This window comes from Triticum urartu, chromosome 7A, assembly GCF_056163025.1.
Source record: "Triticum urartu cultivar PI428250 chromosome 7A, HENAU_Tu73, whole genome shotgun sequence".
In the NCBI taxonomy this organism is placed as follows: domain Eukaryota; kingdom Viridiplantae; phylum Streptophyta; class Magnoliopsida; order Poales; family Poaceae; genus Triticum; species Triticum urartu.
The window spans coordinates 98,523,994-98,545,388 of NC_141879.1; the positions used below are offsets into that span (position 1 = coordinate 98,523,994).

At 44.1% G+C, this 21,395-nt stretch overlaps 3 protein-coding genes across 3 annotated transcripts; 2 read left to right on the forward strand and 1 right to left on the reverse strand.

Annotated features, from left to right (window-relative positions):
- Positions 1-2,008: 2,008 nt before the first annotated feature.
- On the forward strand, positions 2,009-2,775 carry LOC147958223 (uncharacterized). The gene is made up of 4 exons (XM_087535766.1): positions 2,009-2,249; positions 2,334-2,408; positions 2,481-2,561; positions 2,636-2,775. Exons 1-4 carry the CDS (start codon positions 2,009-2,011, stop codon positions 2,773-2,775), a joined length of 537 nt encoding a protein of 178 aa, XP_087391892.1.
- A 2,258-nt stretch (positions 2,776-5,033) lies between these two features.
- On the forward strand, positions 5,034-5,861 carry LOC147958224 (uncharacterized). Its single transcript, XM_087534664.1, has 4 exons — positions 5,034-5,123; positions 5,236-5,489; positions 5,584-5,659; positions 5,754-5,861. The coding sequence occupies exons 1-4, from the start codon at positions 5,034-5,036 to the stop codon at positions 5,859-5,861; spliced, it is 528 nt and encodes a 175-aa protein (XP_087390790.1).
- Positions 5,862-7,182: 1,321 nt separating this feature from the next.
- On the reverse strand, positions 7,183-10,398 carry LOC147958225 (uncharacterized). Its single transcript, XM_087531998.1, has 11 exons — positions 9,826-10,398; positions 9,544-9,696; positions 9,217-9,462; positions 8,822-9,089; positions 8,649-8,709; positions 8,418-8,588; positions 8,128-8,323; positions 7,933-8,031; positions 7,586-7,842; positions 7,422-7,497; positions 7,183-7,314 (listed from the first exon to the last, which is right to left on the reverse strand). Exons 1-11 carry the CDS (start codon positions 10,381-10,383, stop codon positions 7,183-7,185), a joined length of 2,217 nt encoding a protein of 738 aa, XP_087388124.1. The 5' UTR covers positions 10,384-10,398.
- Between the last annotated feature and the right edge of the window lie 10,997 nt (positions 10,399-21,395).

Sequence of the window (21,395 nt, forward strand, 5' to 3'; positions counted from 1 at the left end):
TTGTTGGCAAAATGTAAAATGGTATTGCAGATCAGGCCTGAAGGGTACATGGTGCAGCGAATATGGATGTGGCACCCTTTAATGGATGCAACGGCTAGTGCAGTAAGATATAAAAAAAATTGGATACATTTTGACCGCATCGTGTATTTGACGATAAAAAAACTAAAATCGTGTATTGGCAAACTTTCAGTTGTTTGCAGGTGCACATGAAGATGCATTGGTTGGACCTGAAGATGGCGATGAACGCCTGGGCAGCAACATGATTGACAGAGTTGTTGAAAATGATGACAGAGCACAGGGAGAAGCCATGTTGAGTGGGCGGGAGGAAATCATAGTCTCTGGGACTAAAGTTGGTAATAATGAGACCGCAGCAAATCAACCAGACAATTTGCAAATTGCTCTATGGAATCATGGTTACGTTGTTGAAGAGGTTGGGAGCGACTGCAGCAAACCAACAGGTTAGAAAAAGTATCAAAACAAATGCATGGTTGCTAGACTACATCATATGTGTGACGGAATGTAAATAAAGGACTGATGTACTAATGCATTTCATTTATGCCTTCATTTACCTTTCCAGTTCCAGTGTATGACACATATGATGAGGCGGATGAGGAACCCAATGATAATCTTGAAGAACAGCCTGTCATGGTTGTTGTTAGCAGAGAGGAAGATGCGCAGAACCAGACCAATGCTTCAACAGTGCTACCTGAGGATGAAACGAGCTTCACACAGTCCAGGTCAAGAAGCCAACAAAATGGTATGTTCACATTATAAAGCTGGTGAATTCCACTTGCTGTCGATACTTGCATGAGATCCATCATAATGTAGGGATTTCATTTGAAAATGAAAAATTGTCGTTGTGTGGCTTTCGCAGACTGCAATGAATATAGTTCGGGATCTGAAATGGAAGGAGAAGTCAATCAGGTTGCAGACATTCCGGAAGGTGATATATTATACGCAAGCTAACAAGCATCAATATGGATGTACTGCTTAAATTCGATGATGAACTTAGTCTGAATTATTGTTCGGCAGACACTCAATTAGGAGCCGTAAGGGAGCGTGAGCTACCAGTTGTTATCAATGAAGGAGGATATGAAGCCCGAAGGCAGAGCCGCATGATGCAAATTCATGCAAAGGATCCGGGCAAAGCTATATTGGAGGAAGAGAGTGAATTTGAGTCTTCAGATAGTGATGAAGACGTGAAGTCTCAGTATGAACGCATAGGACGGAACGCTGCAAGGGTTTTGGAGCGGCAAGGTAAGTTTAGTCATATAAAAGAAATATGAACGCCATCTCATGTCGGTAGAATATGATCTAACTAAAGTAAACATTTGTTTATATATTTGCAGAGAAACGACGTAAGAAGGGAGGGGTGCAGCGGCCCCCAGTTATAAGCATACCAGGTAACTGACTGGTGTTTTGTGATAATTCATGTGTAATTTATAATATTCCAATTATTCACCAAGGAGAGGAACTAACCACATTTTAAACAATTGGCAGTGCCTCCTGGAATTGCCCCATTACAGCTAAACGCTATAAGGGAGGCAGAAGCGCCGACACAAGATACCAGTATCCAACTGATTGATTATGCAAGATCTGAAGCAGAGAGTAAGACGGTTTAATTTAGCTTCAAAATTACCTAAATTGTAATGCTCTAGATTGGATTAGGTAGTTAAAATGAATGTTGGTTTTGTCCAGATCCAACTGTCGAACTGGCAGGTGTAGCCGCCGACACACAACATGAGACCCCAGTCACGCCTGCAAATGCAGTGATCGGTAGTGGCGTGCCTGATTCTGCTGAGTACGTGGTACATCCAGATGAAAGGGGGGACAACAGCATACATGCTGGACTCATAACGAGGTTTCTGCAAGCATCAGCCGATATTGAAGGTTAGCCCAGTGTGTTCTTGACGAATGTACTTACTTATTTTTGCATGAGGAACGATGTAAGCATGGGTGGCTGACATATATGAAAAATTTAATTGTTCGAGCAGCTGAAGCTGTTTTAATGAGAATGGGTGTTCGTGATATGATGGATGTTGTGATGGAGGAAACTACACATGCCGTGGTAGCAACACCGCTGGTAGTTGTAGGACAATTGTCTCCAGAAAATGAAAGCATGGATGCTTATGATGAGGTGCTGGAAAGACACCATGACAGCCTCATAGAGGCCGATGTTGCGCAAACGGAGGAAATGACAGCTGATGGGCTGTTTGCATCATCCGTACAAAATTTGTATGATGCGAATAGTTAGTTAAGCCGCCCTGCCAGTACTGAAATTTATAAAACATAGAGACTATAAGGTGCAGACATAATATATGTAATTGATGCAGAAATGGAGGTTCCATTCATTGACTTGGTAACAAGAGTTGCTGTACCTACTAATGAAGTCATTGATATGGCATCAGGTATGTGTGGCAAAATGGTGAAGTTCAGTAATTTTGTAAAAAATAATAACACTCACATAGGTAAACTATCAGGTGTTGCAGTGCCGTTGATTGACCTCACCATAAGCAGTCCGGCTCCGGACACATCGGCCAACGCAAGGACAGACCAAATGGGTATGAATTCTAACTATGGTGTGTCAAATAAAAAAAACCTTCAAAAGGTTAAGAATGTAGCTTTGTTCTTGCAGATCAGGCTCCAAGGGTGGATTACATGAAGACAGAAAATATGGAAGATATCCCCGATTGTGAAGGAGCTGACCGGGAAGGACAAGGAGATGATATGCCAGCAAATGGCACAACAGGTGAGTTAAAGGCAACGCGGGCTTAGCGTTAACAATTGATTGTGTTTGGTGATACATAATAAAGATGTTGTTTAATTCTTCATAGGAAATGAGATCATATCAGACGTCCCTTGCATGAAGTTTCAGACAAATGTAGAAGGTGAGTGTTGTTCATTACCCCAAAAAGATGCATGAAGTACTTTGGTCGGCTGACTGTGTTTACAAAACTATAGGGATGGCATATGTTGGATCATCATCACCACATGGGTACAATGCCATGGCATCAGCAATGGTAACTGGAGGTGTGACTAATGGAGCAGGTGATGATACTGTCGATGTACATACATAACCGGTGTCAATAGTCATACTAGCTAAAATATAGATTTGGGGATGTCTGCGTGCGCAGGAATATCTGGGGAAGGCATCAGGAGGCGACAGAAGAGGACCGCAAACCGAGGAAGGCAGATACGACAACAGAGGAGGAGGGTGGAGATATCTAACACACGAACAGAATCGAACGAAAGGCCAGATGAAGGAGGTAATAATGATAACGAATCAGACCGGAATGAATGTGGAACTATGAATGCTTCTGTAACTGCTGGCAATAATTTAATGCCAACAGTAAGAAATGATGAACATCATCAAGGTTTGTTAAGCTGAAAACTTGACTTAAAATGTTCAAAATTATTTAACTGGTGAGTGACAATTTAGATTTGATGGATTTTTAGTGCCAGTCCATACTAAAGCAGGGGCTGCTGGAAGGCGTGTTCTTCATGACAACACAGGATATGACTTGCCAGGGAACACAAGTGAGTAACAGAATCGGTGTTGACGATAAAAAAAGTCAACCGTGCCTATCCTGATGCACTTCCTGTGTTTGTACCAAACAGTCAGGGCAGTCGGGGAAGCTTCAGAATCAGAGGGTACTACTGGAGGTGGTGGTGGTCGGGATCAAAATGAAGGTCAGTAAGATCAAACTTACAAACATTTGCGCCAGGAAATGTATGCAGATGCGTGACAAAGTGTAGTAAATTAATTTGCAGGATCCAAACAAAATGAACTGGTTGCAACAAGAGGAGGTGTTCTCCATAGCAACACAGGATGTGTCTTCCCAGGGATAACAAGTGAGTTAAAAAATTAATTATTGGCGCTAACCTAAGTCGGTGCTGACATGTCTCATACACTCCTTGTAATTGCTCCAAACAGTGAGGGAACTCGGAGAAGGATCGGGAGCAGTTGCTAATTCTGCAGAAGATGGGCATGAAGGTGCGTAAGCTCAAAATTTGTTACATCATAACCTAACAACAGCCACGTGCATGTGAAAAATTGTACTACATGAATTTCCAGAACTGGATCCACCAGCGCAAGTGGCCATAGGCATAGGTGTACTTCGTAGAAGCACGGAATATGCATTTCCAGGCATCACAAGTGAGTCGATGCAACCTACTACCATGAATAAAGATTCGGTGATCAATGTCATTACATGGCTAACTCATTTGTTGAATTTGCACATGCAGTCAGGACCGTAGGAGAAAGCTCGGCAACGGGGAATGCTATTGGAACTGGTCCACATGGTGCAAACGTAGAACCAACACTCAATCCAGGTTAGTTTACATATGGGTATAAAACATATATACATGTGTTAGTCTCAGCAGCATCATGAATGTGGATTGTGCCTGTAGGTACATTGGCTGGTCAAGAAAATGCTGTTCTACAGAGGGGTGTAGGAGTGGTGTCAGGACGTATGAATAGAAACCTGTGGTTGCATGTTGGCATGGTGAGGACCATAGTGAAGATGGAAATGACTGACAAGGGAGACATATTCCCAGGAAAAGCTGGTCTGAAGCATGAGGAGCCCCTTGCAAGGAATGTTGTAGAATTCTGGGACAAAATGTGCAAAAGCAGCTCTAGGAATCGCAGCCGGTAAAGCAAAAGTTGAAATAAAATACAGTTGAAGATGAATATTTTGGTTTATGGGCTGACATGCATTGCGGCTTTGCGCTTTCTTAGTTACAGGAAATGGTACAAACACATGGTGCCGTACCTGATAGTGATGTCAGGTGAGGACTTTGTGCACGAATTTGGTCCTGGTGGGCACATAACAACGATCGGTTGGACGGCTGTGTCAAGAATGCTTATGTACAAGGAGGATCTTATGTACGGTGACTGGGAGATCAGATGGCGACATATCTTTGACTTGCGATTTGTGGTGAGTGATTACTTACATGACATCATGCAAACCTGCTCGAATTGATAGATTGCGATGCTTCGAATAACTTGATGCGTCTTCCGGCAGCTTGCTCTCATGCACAGTTCATATGATTTGGACTTCGAATTCATGAATATAATGATGAGTTATGAGGCACTCGGATATCGCCTGCAGTGGAGAAAGAAGGTATCAGCTTGCAATGCATATATATATGATGATTTGTACTCAGTATATGAACCTAGATCATAATTAGCATGTGAGATGGGAAAAAACTTCATCTACTACTTTGAATATGCAGCTCATGCTACCAGTTCCAATGATGGATAGCTACTCCCTATATGTGGTGGACGTCGAGGAGAGGACATTGTTGGTCATGGACCCCTGTGAGACTTCAGTGCCAATAGCAGAGATGCAGTACAAGCATGAAGACAATGCACACTTCATTCTAGCAGGACTTCGGCGATGCATACATGAGAATATCCCTAGTTGGTACATCCCTGCTCAGGGCTGGACAATCAACTACAATGTGAACATGCACGAAAGCTGCGAGATGTATGGTGAAAATGCAACCATTCTGAATGTAGATATTTATATACTGTCAGCATTTCACATTCTGGTTCAGTTGATGTGATGATGGTAAATGCAGAGAGGACAGCTGGCTGCACATTGTAAACTACACCAGGAATTACACTGGCCTGTATCTTCAGAATGTGCTAACCCCGGTGAGAATTATACCATGAGACAATATTCAAACTTTTGTTCGACTGTCTAAACAGCTATTCAAGCCTGTCTAATTGTCATGTTCATTATTTGCAGGCGCGCCTTAACTACTTGCGGCAGTCAATTGCGTATGAAGTTATTTCCATGAGGGGGAACATGGCAGAGCTCCCAGATTTCATGCTTGAGGAAGTCCTGCCGTTCTAGACAGCTAGAGGGTGCGAGTATTTATTTTGGACCAGTATTTGCACGACGGGTCAGAATCTTGTTTGAATATGAGGACAACCGCGAATGTTAGTTGCCATCCCACATGTATGTGGTGTGGTAATGGTTCCAACGGTTGTCCGGCTGATGAAACCAGACGACATGTTGGCGACAAGAATGGTTGCGATTTAGCTTGCACCCCCCTCATGAGAGGTGTGTGAGTGATTGTGACCACTTGTAGGCTGCCATGTCTAAGTTCGTACCAGAGTGATTGTGGATCACGTATGTAGGATGGCCGTTTGTGTACTAGCCGGTACTAGAAGAGTAAAGACATCATGGCGTGGAGAATTGGCTCAATTTAGCTTGTGCCCCCCGTTCAAGAGGTGTGTAGGTGATTGTGGTCACTGTCTGCATGCCATGTACTAGTTGAATACAAACTTGTCTGTGAGATTTATGTAAGAAGACAGTCATGTAGAACCTGATTATTATGTGAGGCATAAGTGGACTACAACAAATTAAGTGTGAACCTTACAATTGTGTGCTAGCAGGTCTGTGATGTTTGGCATGTGGGTAAAATGATTATGTAGTAGCCTGTGCAATTGATGAATTATGATGTTGCAATCATATGGCATACTGCCTAGCATAGCGTGACTATATCATGGCGTAAAATGGCATGGGAGATGGTGGGCAGAATTTTGCAATTAAAGGGAAAATAGAGAATAAGCTTTCGATTCGCTGTAGACTGGGAATTTTACAAGTGTTACTATCACGTGCCACTTGTTAATTTGGATATGGATTTCGTTAGCAAAACGGGATAACTAGAAAAATAAGTAGATTGAACAAGGCATCTCCTGGGATATGTGACTTGAATTGTCGCCCAGTGCTTCATGCATACATGTAAGGGTGGTTAGATGGCCAATGGGTCCTTTGCACCCGTAAAAATTTGTTTGAAGTGGCCAATTGATCCAAGTTGGTAATAACAGTCGAAATGGCAAACGGTCCCATGTATGTGGGAAGCTGCGCATGGCATGCTCGCCTCATCTGAGTGCACATATTAGAACCAGGGTGGGTTGGGCGGGCACGCATGATGTGGATATGTGAAGTAAATGTAGCTGTGGATTTGTTCACACACAACATATCCACTCAAGTGTCACATAAAAACTTTAGTAAATTGTCTGCATCACAATAAAGCGGTAAGGACTGGTAGAAAACATGACCTTGGTGCATACGGTGGCTACGATGAATTAAGTAGACAGATGTCTAGGGTGTACATACACAGAAGAACATAAGGATAGCTCCATGCCAACCGTTAGAGTTTGCTGAGTCAGTCTTCCTCAAATATAGACTCCGACGGTGCAAGAAGGCGCCACAGAGCATCGCGTGCATGGGCCGAGAAATTGCCCTGCAACTTCATGCACTCATACAGCGTTTCCCGCTTCACCTTCGATATGTTGTGCTGTTTTATGGCACCGGGATATGGTGTGGTTAGGACAAAAAATTGCAAATGGAGTCACAGAAATATGACTCAAAACGTAATTTGGCTAGCTGACATAGATAACCAACCTTGGTGAGGGGCATCTTCAGCTTTTTCCCATCGAAATGGCGGGCTATATGGACGACGCAAGCTCCAGTCTCATTACTGATCATCACAAAACAAATTCCATAAGAAACCGCAGATGACATTTGACATAATGATGGTAGCAAATTGCGGACAGAAAACACATTACCGAGAAAAAATGCTATCAGCAAGTGCGGGGAACGTGACTTTCCATCCATCTTTCCTCACAGGCCAGCCAGCATAATACTCATTTAAGCAAATAAACAAGGCATCATGTAGCTTCCAAGCTGTAATCTCATCTCTCTGCTGAGTGGTCAAGGGTTGGCTTCTCTTGCTGTACATTGGATCAATTACAAACATGAGGCGGGCTACCATGTCCCAGAAAACTACGATCCATCCTTCAGGCCGTGGAACAAGGGTGAAGAACTGCATATAAGAAATGAAGGAACAGGTGACCAACTAGTGGGCATATGATAAGAGAAAAATCAAATGGCCGATGCTAGTTCACTCACATACCAACTGAGCTGATGTGATGTCATATTTGAGTGAGTCGGTACACAATGCTTTCTGTATTGACACCGTATGTAGGAAATCATGATCCGATAGTACAAGAGTCTGCATTTAGTCAAATCCATCAGTCGGTGATTGCATGACCATACTGTATATTAAAGAACAACGTGTAGAAAATTTTGATAGCTATGTAAGACTGACCGAGAATTCTGGTTCAATTGGGTGTCTCCAAGTTAAGTATGGTGAGTGTTTATCTGCTTCCTGGTCAGACTGACAATACCTTCTGATAATGACTGACATCACCTCATGGTCGATAAGCTCATCTTCAACCAGCTGGCATTTCAATGCTGAACCCGTTATTCGTAAGAACCTCAGATTCTCATGAACAAGAAAATTCCTGGATATATATACAATGGAGTGTCAGCCTCATGGTGAATAGATGTCTATAGTTAAGAAACATGTACCAGAAGAGTCTGCATTGAGATAGGCACCTGCATAATTCTTCTGTCGGTGTCGTAGCAAAGAACCCTTTCAATTGTTGGGACACATACGGCTGGACATATTTTCTTCCAGGAAGTCCCTCTGCCTTTTGTCCAAACACCGTGGTGCTTCCATCATTCGGAAGGTCAATAAACAATTCACTGATAGCCTGCAGTGTCTGCCTTGCAAACTAAAAAATCTGAGATGTCATTGTTGCGAGTGCTCCTTCCTCATGTCGCGACCTCTTGTTCTGCTGACGGTCTGACTGGTCATCACCATGGAACCTCGGTTCAGAGTTGCCATCTGAAATTGGAGTTAAAGTTAACATATATAATAAAAAATCGGCACATGGCAAATTCATTGCAATATGCAAGTAAACAAAAAGCAGGTAATTACAATGTTAACAGTTCGAGACCTTTGCAAGCAGACATATCGAGCCTGACACCTGGTATTTTCTGGCCAACTGGAGTCCTCAGTCTGTCAACTGGAAATGTATCTACTACTCTTGCTGGACAGTCAATAAAACCTCTAGCAGTACAGCAGATGCACCTCTTGCTGATTGATGCCATTAGTTTGTCCACAAATTTGATCATGTCTGCCTGCATATTTGCGCGGGCGGTGTTGATTTCACGCTGGCATTTGGCATTCTGCTCCTTCAATATAAAACTCAACTCATCCCTAACCTGCAGCAAACAAGTTAACCCACATACGACATCAGATTCAGTAAAGATGGCGAGAGTAGCCCCAATTGCAATTGTTGGAAGTTAAAAAAAATACAAAAATAGAAAAAACCGTAGCAGTGAAACCTACCAGACTGGGGTATCGGCTCCGCATGTGCTCTATAAAGTCCATTGGTCCAAGCATACATAGTGGTGTCTGAACATCCATTAGGTTCCCGGCAGCTGAAGATGCTACATGAGCTGAATCGTTCCTGTCATTGTTGAACTTGCCAACATCTTCCTCCGTATTGCCGCCATCAACTGGCTGGTTGGATGTTCTCTCAGTGGAATCAGCAATGTTGCAACGAGCGTAGCATAGATCATTACCTTGACGAATCTGCCATGGATACATATGAAAAACATTTGTTATGATGAGGGAGAATCAATCATCACTGTCACCTAACAACAGTAAGATTACCATGCATTTCGAGTATGATGTGGGGCCCTTCCCAATGTCAGTCGCCATTGTTATCACGTTCTTCATGCTTCTTTGGTCGAAGTCACTAATGCGAGGAAGGACATTATGGTTCTTATTGAAAATTCCAAGGTCAACATTGTCGAGGAAGAATATCTGCATATAAAGGTTGTTAATACGACATCCATGTGAATGAGAAATGTATCACACAAAGCATTACAAAGGGTCACATAAACCATGATGATGAGCCGGCTGTTGTGGCCTCAGCACAGATAGCAGACAAACCTGTAAAAACAAGTGGCAACCAACAAGATTGGTGTTCAAATTGTTGGCCATCATATCGTTCTTAAGCCGCCGGACTGCCTCTAGCAAAAAGTCAAGTACAAACTCACACCAGTTGAATTGTGATATGTTCTCCGTATTTGCCAGCGCACCCCAGTAGTCTATGGTGCCATAATCATGTTTTGTTCTAGGTGCCAGAACATGCCCCATAACAAATATGACGAATGCTATCTGGAAGCAATCCTTCTCCATCTTGCTGGAAGCCTCAGAAATGTCACGGAGAAGGAATTCCTCAGCCGCACGCAGGCTATGCACTCCCGTCCTGTCCATCCCTAGCGTCCTCTTTATGAATGTTACCGCTTCTGGCTTGATGAAGCCATCGCGCCCTTTAACACTTTGGTGACCACACGGAATGCCAAAAACCTTGTGGATGTCTTCCGCAAAAAACTTTAGTACCTTGGTTTCTGACAGAACAATTTCTCGGCACTCGACGCAGACCTTGCTCATAGTCCAGGCACTGAACTTAAGGTTGAGCTTCTGCAGCAAAGGTAGCTTTAGCATTCCACCAAACCCAATTTCAGTAATGAGCCACCTCTTGTAATCGTCAAATGTCTGGATCACTTCTACTGCTTTTCTGACTGATATTCGTGAAGTTGGAGCAGGAGGTGCCTATTCATCATTGGCTTGCAATGGCTGCCTATTGGTGTTGTCATCAACTACATCCCAGAGGCTGCGGTCCCATCACAACTACCAGCGTCAGACATGGTGCCTACAATTGAGAACACTTTGATTGTGAGTGAGCTTGAACTAATGTACCCTGATAAAAGAATGATGGAGTTTTTTGCTACAAGACATGGAGTAAAATCATCTGTACATGTGTTGCTCCCCATGCCCGACGAACTATGCTGAACTGAACATTAGTACTAGAAAATCAGATTGCCTGGTGCCTCAAGTAGCTACTGTTGGGTTAAAGAGGCGTATGACTGAACTTGCTTAATAAATACGGTGAAGACAATTATTATAACACAACTTAGGACTGGTCGTTAGGATAAGTTGAATCAGATCTGGATACAGCACACAAGCAGTTTGACGGCAGCACGAATTTTGGGATTGAATGGTGCGACAGATCCATCTTTGCTGATCTAGCACAAATTTGAATAGATAATGGGTGGATTGCTCGGGTCATATGCGTGGGACGAGGACGGGCGTAGAAGGTTGGGTGAGGGGATTGAAAAAAATGAGCACTTACCTGTAGATCTCCCGCCGGAATGGGTTCGCCGTGGGCCAAATCGCCGGCGACTTCGCTTGGGAGAGGAGCTTAAACCGGGGCAAGCGAAACAGAGGGGTGATATGAGGGTTTTTGGGTGGGTGCAGGCTGGTGGCTGGAGATAAGGTCAGTAAATTTCTGGAACGGTGGGTAGGTACAAGAATTTATTGCGTCCACCGGTCATGCCGGTGACAGCGGCAGCCCGTTCTAATGTAGTTAATTAAGTAACCCGTTTCCTCACAAAAAAATTACGCTTTATTGGCTATAGAACAAAGATCTAACATTAGTACTTCTGCCCAAAAATACGGTCGGGGCAAAAATAAATATCTGAACATAAATTGAGTACTAATTGCATGACACATATCGTAACAACGGTCTTCCAGAAGAACCCACTAACAAATCTCATTACCAACCACTCGGATACAAATGACACGCTTCCTGATTCTCATTACCAACCACTGGGATACAAAGGACACACAACCTGATTATGATTACCAAGCACTGCGATACAAAAGACAGACTACCTAATTATTCCTTCTATTCTGTCAACAAGACGACCTTCTACCTGCTAAGGAGGGAGACTACTTTCAGCAATGCCAAGAAAATGAGGACACCAACAACCAGTATGGCAGCATCCAAGAACACAAGAACACGGAGCGCGGCGGCGGAAGAGCTTGCTTGATTAACCCTGAAGGCTTGGGCAACTGCTGGAACAGTGCACTGCTGCTGGACAACACGGACTCTGCGGTTCAAAGAAGATCCAGCCTGGCTGCTTCCATGTCCTAGATGCTGTGCCGTCCCCAAATGGAAGCTTAACTCTGCAAGGTACTCCTCCTTGGTCCTCATGTAGTTGCAGATTCCAACCTGCAACTCAAATCAGACAGTAAAACTCAATTTATTAGTCGATCTGACTGCAGACGAGTACTTAGATGAAGGAATGGCGAATGGATTGTACTCACGTCCTTGTTGACGCACTTGTAGAAACGAACGCCTGCATTCTGCCCCGCCTGAGCAATCCAGGTGAAGACCCGACCGCCGCACTCAGGGCAGCTGATTAGCGGCGGGAGTTGCTCGAGCCCGCTTGAGGATGAGGACGCAGACATGCTACCCGCAAGGATTTGTGGCACTCGTCTGGTTTAGTTCGCTCTCAATCTCTGACTGGGGGAGAAATGGGTGGACTACTATATGAAGAAGGATGAGTGCGAGGAGGTGTGCTGGAGAAGATTGGTAGCTGCCTCCGGTGCTGCCATAAATGAGCAAATTGGCTCCTTTGGACCAGCTACCGTGAGAAAACGGTTCCCCTCGTCCAACCCCGTCTGATCTGCCGCCCCACCGACTGACGGGGTTTCCTGTGCAGTGGGCCATTGCACATATGGAGTAATAATGTATGTGGATATATATACCTATTACTATACCAATTGCAGCATAGATCACGAGGGGAATAAGTGGCACAGATAGCGGGATCCTGTGAGCTCCCGCTCACATGAGTATTTTCGTATACTACATGCATATTTGGCTGGTGGAAAGCTCTATGGTTACAGTTTTGCGTAAAGCCAATTTTTTCCTACTGCAAAGGAATAAATTTTATTTAACTATCATGGTAGTTGTTAAACATTGAGAGTGTAGACATCCTCTCATTCCTAATTAAGCATCATATATAAAACCCAACAATATTAATTAGAGTAACATGATGAGATTCATATGATAATCCAAGTACTAGATACTCAAGTTGTCCATAACCGCGGACACGGCTAACCATGATTAGTTTATACACTCTGCAGAGGTTTGCGCACTTTTCCCCACAAGACTCGATCTCCTCCGTTGGGATTCTCGCACTACATGGTGTTTGAGAAACGGATGACCGAGACATAGTCTTTCAGAAGTGCTAGCACCTTACGAACGGGTAGACCGTTACACCTACTTTCCCCAACATCTGCTAGTCTACCACTGTAAGAGTTCGCACGACTTAATCAACTATGCTAGAGCCCATAGTACCGTGTGGCTGCACACGGAAGTTTCTAGTATGAATAATCTCATGATCCCTTTGATCCTGGGTGGTGGTCCATAAAAAAGAAAACAGGCAATCGCTGGAATACCAAGGTGCCTCAGTCCACCCAGATGTGTGTTTAAGTTGCCACCTTAAATAAACCATTAATTTATCAATCTCACATATGTCATGGATACACTCACCCAATCCACGTCTACTAGCATGGCATGGCAATATAAGCAAACATAGAAGTAACTCCCAAAGGTTTGATAATAAAACAGGTAATAGGTACTACCTCATCTACTTCCCAAAACCCACAATTTAATTAGATCCTATTCATGCAATGTTTGAGGATTGATCTAATGCAATAAAAACTGGGTAGTAGGAGGTATGATCAAAGTGTTACTTGCCTTGCTGATGATCCGCGAAACCTAGCGATTCAAAGTAGCAAGCGGCGCACTCGGATACTCTATCGCAAACAAACAAGTATACAATAAGTACTCAACTAATGCACAGGTAAAACTCAAATAAGAGAACTAAGCAGAAGTTCAACTTAAGAACTCCGGTTTGCCAAAAGAATCAAATCGAACGAAGCAATGAAAATCAGACGGCGAAAGAAACAAGCTTCGTTTACTAATCTGGATCTAGGTCAAATTTTACAGAAGCAAAAACTTGTTTGAGTTGGTTAAACGGAAAGAGGGTTTCGAGACGAAACTCCAGGCGCTTGAATCGCCTGATTCCGATAAACGAGCGAAAAGTTATACTAGAACGAAAATCGGATCAGAAATCAAAATCAGAAATAATCGCGGAAAATCCGAGAAAAAGAAAAACGATGAATAGATTAATGAACGAACTTTCGTTTTCTGTAACTAAACGGTGAATGCGTTCGTTAAAACGAATGGACGAGCGAACGCTCGCTAAATAAACTAAACCGGAAATAAACCGATCTAAAAAAACGGATCTAAAAAAACCGACAAAAAACCGAACGAAAACCGAAGGTGGCGGGTTCAGCGGGTGGCGGCGGTGGCGGCGGGGCGGTGGCAGGGGGGCGGGGCGGCTCGGGGCGGCGGCGCGGGGCGGTGGTGCGGCGGCGCGGGGCGGCGGGGTGGTGGCGTCCGACGGCGGCGGCGGCGCGGCTTGGGGCGGCTAGGGTTAGGGTTAGGCGCGGGGTGGGCTTACGGGCTCGGGGCGGCTCCTTATAGAGGCCGGCCGAACAAAGTCCTGGCCGAATACGGCCCAAAGTCGGTTGCGCGCTTTTTTTAAAATAATTACGCGCATAAAAACAGATAAAAGAAATACTAAACGGACTCCAAAAATCCCGAAATAAATTTTCCCCGACTTCTAAAATCAAGCCGAACAAGATGAACATTTATTTGGGGCCTAATTGCAATTTTGGAAAATGCGCATTTTCCTAAATTCAAATAAAATAGCAAATAACTCCAAAATAAAATCTTATTTGATTTTTTATTAAATCCTCAATATTTATTTATTTTGCGAAAGTCATTTTATTCCCCCTCACTTATTTTTATAATTGAAATAATTTAAGATAAAATAAATAAAATCAAATGATCCTATTTTCAAAATTTGAGAAAACTCAAATATGAAAATAACGAAATCCCCAACTCTCTCCGTGGGTCCTTGAGTTGCGTAGAATTTCTAGATCAGGCCAAAAGCAATAAAATATGATATGAAGTGATGATCTAATGCATAACATTCCAAATTGAAAATTTGGGATGTTACAAACCTACCCCCTTAAGATGAATCTCGCCCTCGAGATTCGGGTTGGCTAGAAAATAGATGAGGGTGGTCCTTCAGCAGTTCTTCCTCTCGCTCACAGGTAGCTTCATGCTCGGTGTGGTGGCTCCACTGAACTTTACAAAACCTGATAACCTTGCTGCGGGTGACTCGGCTGGCATACTTAAGAATCTTGACTGGTTTCTCCTCATAGGTCAAATCACTGTCCAACTGAATCGCTTCCAGCGGCATTGTATCTCTCAGCGGTATATCAGCCATTTCTGCGTGGCACTTCTTCAACTGGGAAACGTGGAATACATCGTGAACTCCTGACAATCCTTCGGGCAATTCCAACTTGTAGGCTACTTCTCCCATATGCTCCAAAACCTTGTATGGTCCTACAAAACGTGGCGCTAACTTTCCCTTAACTCCAAAACTGTTGGGGATATTACTACTGGAGGTAAACCGGCCTTATGTAGCCGGGTTGACTCTTTGAAGATTAGAAGCCCATGAAGATGCAAGGATGATGGCGCTTTACGGAAGGCCCAGGGCCCAAAGGCGGGTTACAGCCTGTAAATGTAAACCGACCTAGTCATGTAACTTGTATTGTAAGATAGGAAGGGTAGAGACCGAACTGGACACGTTTATGATCCGGCTTCTGGACTCTGTAGCCCGGCGGGCGTCAACCTATGAATATAAAGGGACGACCCGGCCGCAGTTGAGGGACGGACAACAACTCGAGAGCCAGACAAAGTGGATTCGCTCCCTAGCCTTCGAAACCCTAGCAATACCAATCACAACTAGACGTAGGCTTTTACCTTCCTCGAAGGGGCCGAACTAGTATAAAACTCTCCATGTCCCCTTGTCCGGTTTAACCCTTTTACGCTAACCCGTAGAGATGGCTCCACGACTAAGTCCCTTCATAAGGACATCTGCCGTGACAAACCCACGACAGTTGGCGCCCACCGTGGGACTATCGCACGATGGTTTTGAGTTCTTGAAGGGCAGCTTCGATGGAATTAAGGGATACGCTGTGGGCCAGATGACGAAGAGTCGTCGCGGCAAGCTCTACATTGACAACGTAGGATGGGGTCCCGAGACCGATTCAATCGAATACGGGTACCGGGTCCCCTTTGGTGGGATTCACGTCTTCATCGGCAAGATCGGAAAACCGGCCCCTGAGACGGACATCTGCACCGACATCATCGAAATGGCTCGGCGTGCAAGTTCTTCGCCGGTTCAGCCCGAGGCAAGGCATGTTTTCGTGGGTGTCATCCATGGATCGAGGTACGAGGACGGACTGGTATCCGATGGAGAGACCGTGGTCTGTTCTGATGACGAGTCTTCTGGAGAGACCGAATCACTTTACTAGTTGCAGGACGGCCGGATTGATGGAGGATCCGAGGGCAACAGTATTCCGGATTCCCCTGATCTGCCAAACCGGGCCGCCATCTTCATTTCCGGCACACAATCAGCGCCTCAGTCATCTACCGCCGCAGCAATGCTCTCCGGTTCAACAACGGCCACACCAGCAGGGGCAGGAAGCTCAGCGCCGCCTCCAGCCCAAGTCCTGTCTGATTGGTTCGACGCTTTGGCAACGTTGATGGCCGCAGAGGTGGATGCAGCAGCCAGGGATCAGCACAATGCGGAGATTGCAAAAGTGAAAGATCAGATAGCCTAGGCTAAAGCGGACCTGGCGATAGAGAATGCTAGGATGGCTACAGAGCGGGCTGAATTGGAAGCACAGGCCTACCGGATTAGGCTGGATCAGAATGCTTCAGAGGAAGTCATGAGAAGAAGGTACCGATCGCGTCTCCCGTCGGTTTATGAGCCGCAGAATATCTTCAACACACCAGGAGCGGGAGCTGGTAACCAACCCATACTAAACTGGGCGGCGGCGCCGGGAACAGGGGCACCGGTTCAACCGCGCACGATGGACCTGCCTCGCCAGAACAATGTTGTGCCACAGTATGTACCAACACCTCCTGAGCATTATTCCAACCCGTTGGACAACATTGTGGCTGCCGCTTCACGCCTAGCGGCCCTCCCAACCGACGGCGAGTCAACAGTTGCAGTGGAAGCACGTCGGGCCAGGGATCTCCTTCAAACAGCACTAAATCAACAGCAGGCGTATTCACACAGTCGTGAGAGGATTCCTTCCACTCCCCGTCCAAGCCGGAGCTATAGCAGACACGTGGAGGATGAACCGACCGTATCCAGTAGTGCACGTCGCCGAAATTCACCACGAGGAAACAACCCGGCAGGGGGAGGCGCTAATGCACAGGATGTTGTGGACCATGGCCGCGCACGTCGGGAGGCCGAGTTGGCAGCTCGACACGGAGCACGACAACATACTCCGGTTCACCCTACAGCCTCAGTGGAGCCAGGTGTGGTGTTCAGTTCCTTAGGGGTGCCGTGTCTTACCCCCGCTTTGCGTAATGTGAGACTGCCCAAGGATTTCAAGGGACCTCGTAAGGTACCAAATTACACCGCCGACTTGCAACCAGAGGCGTGGGTGGAGAGCTATGAGATGGCAATGGAGATGTTAGATGTGGATGAGGCAGTGTGTGCTAAATATTTCACCATGATGTTGGAAGGAACAGCTCGCACTTGGTTGAAGCGCTTACCAACCAATTCTGTCGGATCATGGGCTGAGTTAAAGCACCGGTTTATACAGAACTTCAAAGATACTTGTAAGCAGCCGATGTCAATCATAGATCTGGCCGCTTGTGTCCAAGAGGAAGGGGAGTCCATGGCCCATTGGGTCAAACGGGTTTCAGCGGTTTTGCATTCATCAGATCGTATCAATGCAGACACTGCAGTGTTAACATTGGAGGGCAATTGCCGTTTCTTACCACTCAAACAGAAGTTGGGAAGACTCAAACGTCACTGCAATGATATGTCAACGCTCATGGCCGCTTTGTTTAAATACGCCGATTTAGATAATACTAAGGACCCGGACTCAGAGGAGGATAAACCGGGGAAAGGTAAGAAGAACGGCAATGCCAAGGGTCAGCAGCATAATCCGGCAGGCCATGAAAATGGCGGTAAGCGCAAGGCCGACAGCAGCTTGGACTTTGTTGCTAACACCAACGCACAGGAGAATGGCCAGCGCCGTAAGGGCAAGCAGCCCCAGAGGGGCGGAGGTTCAGGCCCCAATTTGGAGCGCCTGTTAAATCAGCCCTGTCCAAAGCATGGATCAAAGGAGAAGCTAGCATCACATCTTTGGAAGGACTGTTATATCATGTGGGATTTCAAGAATTCCAATATGTTCCAGTATGATAACAACCTGCCCGGCGGTTCAGGAGGAGGTTTCCATGGGCCGGGCTACGGAGGTGGTGGTTCCGGTTTAGGGTTTCAAGGCAACCAAACCGGACACCTCAATCAAGGGCACCAAGGCAACCAGGGAGGTCACAACCATCAGGGGAATCAGCAGTAGCAGCAGCAGTCGGGTTATCAGAGCAAACCCAAACAGCTAAACAGCGGGCAATATCATGTCTTCACTACTAGTTTGTGTAAACATGATCAGAAGCTTCACAAAAGGGCAGTAAACTCTGTTGAACCGGCAGTACCTCAGTATTTACGCTGGTCTGAGCAACCTATTCTGTGGAGTAGAGAGGATCACCCATCTCGGGTTGATAATCTAGATCACTTGGCCCTGGTGGTAGCCCCTCAAGTTGGGGGATACAACTTTACCAAAGTACTCATGGATGGGGGAAGTAGTATCAACATCTATTATATACTTAAAACAAAAGTAAAACAAGCCATCACGTTCATCCACATATGTTAAATTATATTGATCGTTAACTTTATAGATTAATGGTTCAGATTTAAAGATACAGCGTTACATACAAATATAGTCATCTATAAATTGTTTGGCACATCACGTAAGAATAGTATGACACGTCTTTCGTCCAAGTCATATGTGCTTTTTATAAAAAATACAATCATAGATGAACCTACGTTGCCATCGGCATATAAGTCTGCCAACAGCTGAAAAACAAACACGGCCGCCAGCGGCTAATCAAAAAGGAAAATACTGCTCCCTCAAAAAACTAAAAGGAATACACGGCTGCTAAGGAGTCCAGGTCCAGCGCTGCCAAAAAGGATGAGTCCGCTCACAATACCATATGTATGATGATGACATCTCTGATTTTAGGGAAAAAATATTAGCGTATTATTTCAGAAAATTAATCATTTGTTAATATTTTTTTACTTTAAGGGAAAATCAATCTAGGCTACTCCATTAGTTCTTCATGTTGAGATAACAAACTTTTACGCATGGGCAAAAAAACTTTCTCTATTTTGGTGAAAAAATCTTTCTCTGCCAAGATAAAAAAAAGTAGATGTGTATGTACATGGAATATAGTGTGGGTGTAAAGAAATATAAAAAAAATCTTCATGTTGAGATAACAAACATTTTTTACGCATGGGCAAAAAAAACTTTCACTATTTTGAAAAAAAAAATCTTTCTCTGCCGAGATAAAAAAAGTAGATGTGCACGTATATGGAATATAGTGTGGGCGCAAACAAATATAAAAACACTTCTTTTAATATAATAAAGTACTATAAGATGCTAGCAACTCATACTAAAAATACGTTTACATCTAAGTGCCAAAAAATTATATTTATATTCTTGCATTATTTTTACAAATGAATTATGATGCGCGTTCTAATTACAATGGTTAATAGTATAAACTATCAATTTTTTCATGAGAAACATTCATGAGAAGGACCACGTGAGTGCTAAGAAAAAGAGGGACACTTAAAGTGTAGCACATGTCCATATCTGATATTTGGAACATCCTGGCAGCAATGTATGCGCTAATGTCATCATGGCGTCAACAAAAAGAGGGTCATGTAAAGGGTAATACATGTCCATATCGGACACGTGCATCACGAACGGAGAGTCCTGGCAAAAATGCATGCCTAATGTCAAGATTACATCAGGAAACAAGAAAATTAACGGTTCAAGATCTACTCAACAATTGGGATGTCTACCTAACGACCCTAACTGTCGGATCAAATACAATTATCGATTTAGTTGACTTATATTCTCTCAAAAAAAGTCATAGGCAGGCATGACTTCTCCAAAAATGGTAATAGAGAGGTGGTAGATTACGAGGAATCAAAGAGAATATACACGTATAAGTACAACGCACTAGACATGCATGATGTCTCTAAAATAATAAGTACATAGTAGGAGAGAATACTTATTTTAAGGAGAAAGACAGGCTTAGGCATGGACAGTGGGTAGTCGAACAATCTAAGCTAAAGATCTGGAGTGTACATACAATCTATGCTAAGGATCTGGACCGTACATACATGCATGGCATTGAATAAGAGAAGGTGGATAATTGACAACATGCTACTATGCAAGTGACCATATCGTACCATAGGAGAAAATAATGTTTTGAGATGAAAACCTCAAAACAACATGGTCACGATGAAAAACAATGGGCTACAAGAACGGTAAGTGAGAGAGAATGATCGAGCGACATAACAATTGGCTACAACATATGAGTCACTACTAGCGAACCTCCCGCGGCGGCACGCCGCGCCCGTCTACAGCTTTGTACTATATATTGGAGTGTAGACAATTGCTAAGATAAACAGTGTAAACTAGTGTAATCATATAAATTGCTAGGTGGCAAAAAAAAAAAATCATGACATAGTCTATCACTCGAGTGCATGCATGGTGTATATGGGCCAACGAAAGTTGACCGTATGGGCTGTATCAGAATGTTAAATATTAAGCGGACGGAAGCTTGAAGTAAAATGGGCTGGTTAAAACCAGATGGGCTGATTGAAGCCAGATGGGCTGGTCGAATCTGTAAACTATAGCAAACAGAAAATGCTTTAAAAAAAAAGAAAAACTCAACCATATAGTCTGGAAGTAAAAAACAAATCAGGTTGCAAATACACATATATTATGTTTTGGTCCAGCCTAAATTCAACTAATTACTATGAACGAAAAATTAGGTAGTAAATCGAGAATATAATTTAATACGTAGAAGAGAATTAAAACAGAGCAAACCTCTTTAAATTTGAGTGTAAGTACAAACGACGAACAACTCTTTGACACATTGTATTCCTTGTAATGACCATATATACTCCATGCTCATCCTCTTTTTAATAACAAAATTAATTAGTATTCATGCTTATGGGCAAAGGCAACTGAATAATTGCTATCTAGATCCTCGAAAAATGCAAAAAGAGCGATTTTTTTCAGATTCTAAATCTTTGCTTGCTACACTCCACCGAGCAGCTCTCCCTTGGGCTGATTGGGTGAACCTAAGATTTATTGTCAGTCGCTTCTTCTTTCTCGTGTCTGATCTCTCTTCTCTGTGGCACGCTTTCGGCAGGTCCCCCACTTGTGGCGTCTAACGCATAGAGCATCTAAGGCAGTACCACGGTAGTGCGAGGTGTCTTCGCTACATTTCTCATAGGTTCGCCTCCTGAACACCGATGATCGAGCACTGGAATACCTATTACTACGCACCGCCTCCTCCAATGATCAACTCAAAAATCAGAAAGATACATACATATAACAATTACACATGTCAAAATCCAGAAGAGAATTGG